Here is a 3539-nt window from a genome sequence, read left to right as displayed (position 1 = left end):
CAACATATATTCCGAGATACATGTATTGACAATATCATGTAACGAACAGCCACCTATATTGCCACTAATTTGCAATGTTTATTGGGCTTCGACAAATTTTTAAGGCAAATGATTGAAAGAAAAATGATATTATAAACTCTATCACCATGATCATAATGAACGGCAACCATGAGTTCACAATCACTAGTGGAAATTTAAAATGAAAATTCTTTCAAAGCGGTGAGATTGGACAAAAGTATGAGAATTGGAAATGTTCATATTTCTATGAAACTCCTCATCCAAATGAATGAGAAATACTAATTATATCAACAATCAAGTGTTAAATTTTCTCATTTAAAATAATATGACACATATAATTAGTATTTCTCATTCATTTGTGTGCGGTAAACATGTATGGCATTCTGCTCTTGCTTAGAAATAAATACAATAAAAAACCATCCGCTTACATTGTTCCTGTTAACATCTCTCGAGAATAAAATTCGATCTTAACATTCATTACAATCATGACATGTTCGAATCTCAGTTTGCTTTACTTTACTGTTCACAAATTTGTTTGTCGCAACTACCTACGACCATCCAAGCATGTAATGTGTATTCAAAAAACACAATGAAACAACATAAAAATTCCCTTTAAAAGGGAAAGCCAGCTTCAATGCAGAAGAGGTCTTGTAATTAGTTTGGATGGAAGGCATTTTTAGGATCACTCTTTTTTATGATCCATCATGTTTCATGACAGTCCACCAAACCAGGTGGTGGTCGCATTGCATTTTCATCGTCAACCGTGTAATTGAATGGGATTATTTTGACAATTTAAAACGCTTGAAATTTCACAAACAAATAGGCCTATGATATGTTAATAAATAATATAAATACAAGCTAAAACCGTTGGGGTTTGATAATGAACCCCACAAAACTAACCAAGTATATGGAAAATGCCATACGGCCGGGCGGTTTCACAAGTTGCCGGCTCAATCATGCCATTCGCCGTCTGCACCAAACCATCAATGATGAGAACATGCACACAGAAACAGCAAACCAAACATTAACTCCTATAACTTCCTGTCAACTCTTTAATTAATTACTCCAAATTGTTCTGTCTTTTTGTCTTTTCTGCCTTTTAGGCTACTCTTAGCTCATTATTAATATAAAGAGATACACTGCAGTTTTGAGTTAATTGGCTAAAAACTGCCGTCCAACTTGCCTTATACATGCACATGATTAATTTTTATATTAATTCGCAATTTATACATTATAAAATGTATAAAGACTGATATTGTTCAATAGGCCTACATGTATATAAATTATACCCATATCAAAAATAGGCCCTGAAATCACATCGAATTTTTCCCGATGAAAAGACAAAAATGACATAAATGACATTTTGAGTCATTTTTGTCCATAAAACGATACAGGATATAGGATATTTTTACTTTGACTTTTACGTCCATAAAGGTTTTAATCATGTTATCAATACACTCACATCTCATGCTGTGCTATCTCCAAATCCAAATTGGAGGTCTGCAAATGTAAATCTAAGAACGCCTGATAACAAGGATACTATCATTTTCTTTCGTTGATATGCTGTGGAAACTATTATAGGCCTGGCATATAACTTTTAATGTCATATTTCCTTCTAACCATAACTTTTGAAATTCTCACTCGTTTTCATTCGTTGAAACGGCAAAACATACTTTCTTTTTCTTACAAATCGACTAACAGGTCTTACATATATTTTCACCATAAAAAGTTCCGCTAAGTAATTCAAACCAATGCTAGTACCCCGTAATCTCTTTAGCAAACAAAGACGATCTCCGAATTAGATAGCCAGCTCTTAGCTGGCGATAAACATGAACAATACGAAACATACACACCACTGCACACTGCGCGCTGCAACATACAAAGCGTGTCCACATTGCCCGCCACATTGGTGGCCTTGACAAAATTTTAAGTTTACATCACACAGTAAAACTATCTACGGATGTTTCGTCTATAATACCAAACATACACATTACTATCCGCTAACGCGGCGCGTTCACATGACACTCGACTCAGTATCCGTAAGAAACTTCGGCTTCACACACTTGTGGATACCCAAGAATCGTGCAAAGTTCCGTCGGTAATGAATGTTCGTAACCGCATACAACAACGGATTGATAGTAGAGTTACACCACAAGATGTAATTTACAATCTCCCAAAGTCTATCAGAGACACAATCGTCACAAATGGCAGCTGTGTAGATGGTAACCACGTAATATGGCAGCCAACAGGTTAAAAACACACCTACAATAATAGCAAGAGTTATAGCTGCCTTACGATGGCGATTGTATTCCTTTTTATGATCGTCTTTTACCTTCGGTTTCTGTGATAATTGATTCGCGCCTGATGAGGACACTGACAAAGAAATAGTGGAAGCGCCAATGCTTCCATTGTCTCCATTCGTTAAGCTTCCATTGGAATTCTCCGTGACAGGGAATCGTTGTGGTTTTGGGGACGGGTTTGTAGGAGGCTTCACCATACCTTTGGAACGTCGCTTTATGTTTATATATACTACTGAATTTAAAATAGAAATGATGATGAGGGGTATGATGAATTCCATAAACATGAGAGCGATATTGAATGGCGCATTGTAGATGGACTCTATCTCGCAATCATCCGAGTAGTCAATCACAGATTCTCCCACGATCGGTTCCCAAGCGAATGTCGCGACGGCGTAAAATGAGAAGCTAAAAATCCAGCAACATGCTATCATGATCTTCACTTGACGTCTTGTTTGGAAATCGCGATACCGTAATTTTTTTGTTACCAACCAAAAACGATCCAAACTGATCAAAGTGATCATGAGTACAGACATATAGGGTGCCCGGGATAGGGTGTTGTGTAATCAATTACAATCCAAATCTGGAAAAAAATTTACCGTACGGCCAATAGCCAAGGAGTACCCAAGAAGTGTTGATAGGGAGAACGGACAAGCCAACGATACAATCGGCAATGCTGAGGTTCAGTATAAACAAATTCGACACCGTATTTCTAATTTTAGAATCTCGTGCGAAAGCTATCATGACGAAGATATTACCTACGATGGTAATGATTACAATTACGCTCAATACTATGGATATCCAGCTTATGTCTTCTACTTCGAATGGCTCCCAGTATGAGGAATTGTAGTCATCGACGGATGGTTCCATTGTTACTGTGACAGAAGACGACGCCATCTCAACATCCACTGCGTTGTAGCTATAAAAGTAGCAGTGAAATGTGAATCCTGATTAATACGTCCTCCGGGACATGCAGGAAGTAGCCTGAAAGTGCAGATGAAAGTTGAGTTGAGTCCCGTAGTTGATCTTACAATGTTACTTGCCACAGATTAATTGAATAAGCTGCAGGTGCAATTTTTGAATAAATACTGAAACAGGACAGTCCTCTGTCATATTTAATGAAGTTAGTGTTGGTACCAGAAGTGTTTATATGTTCCAGCTTGTTCCCTAGCAGTACTGAGTGAACATAGCAAATAAGCATGCATATAAATTTACCCCGATGAT

The 3539-nt window shown here is 37.2% G+C and overlaps 1 protein-coding gene across 1 annotated transcript; it reads right to left on the bottom strand.

The window, feature by feature from the left end:
- Positions 1-1984: 1984 nt before the first annotated feature.
- On the bottom strand, positions 1985-3212 carry LOC140138242 (histamine H3 receptor-like). Its single transcript, XM_072160156.1, has 2 exons — positions 2890-3212; positions 1985-2852 (listed from the first exon to the last, which is right to left on the bottom strand). Exons 1-2 carry the CDS (start codon positions 3210-3212, stop codon positions 2033-2035), a joined length of 1143 nt encoding a protein of 380 aa, XP_072016257.1. The 3' UTR covers positions 1985-2032.
- Positions 3213-3539: the final 327 nt, after the last annotated feature.

This window comes from Amphiura filiformis, chromosome 17, assembly GCF_039555335.1.
Source record: "Amphiura filiformis chromosome 17, Afil_fr2py, whole genome shotgun sequence".
In the NCBI taxonomy this organism is placed as follows: Eukaryota; Metazoa; Echinodermata; class Ophiuroidea; order Amphilepidida; family Amphiuridae; genus Amphiura; species Amphiura filiformis.
Note: the sequence above shows the minus strand (reverse complement) of the source record. Positions and strands in the feature narration are given on the sequence as shown.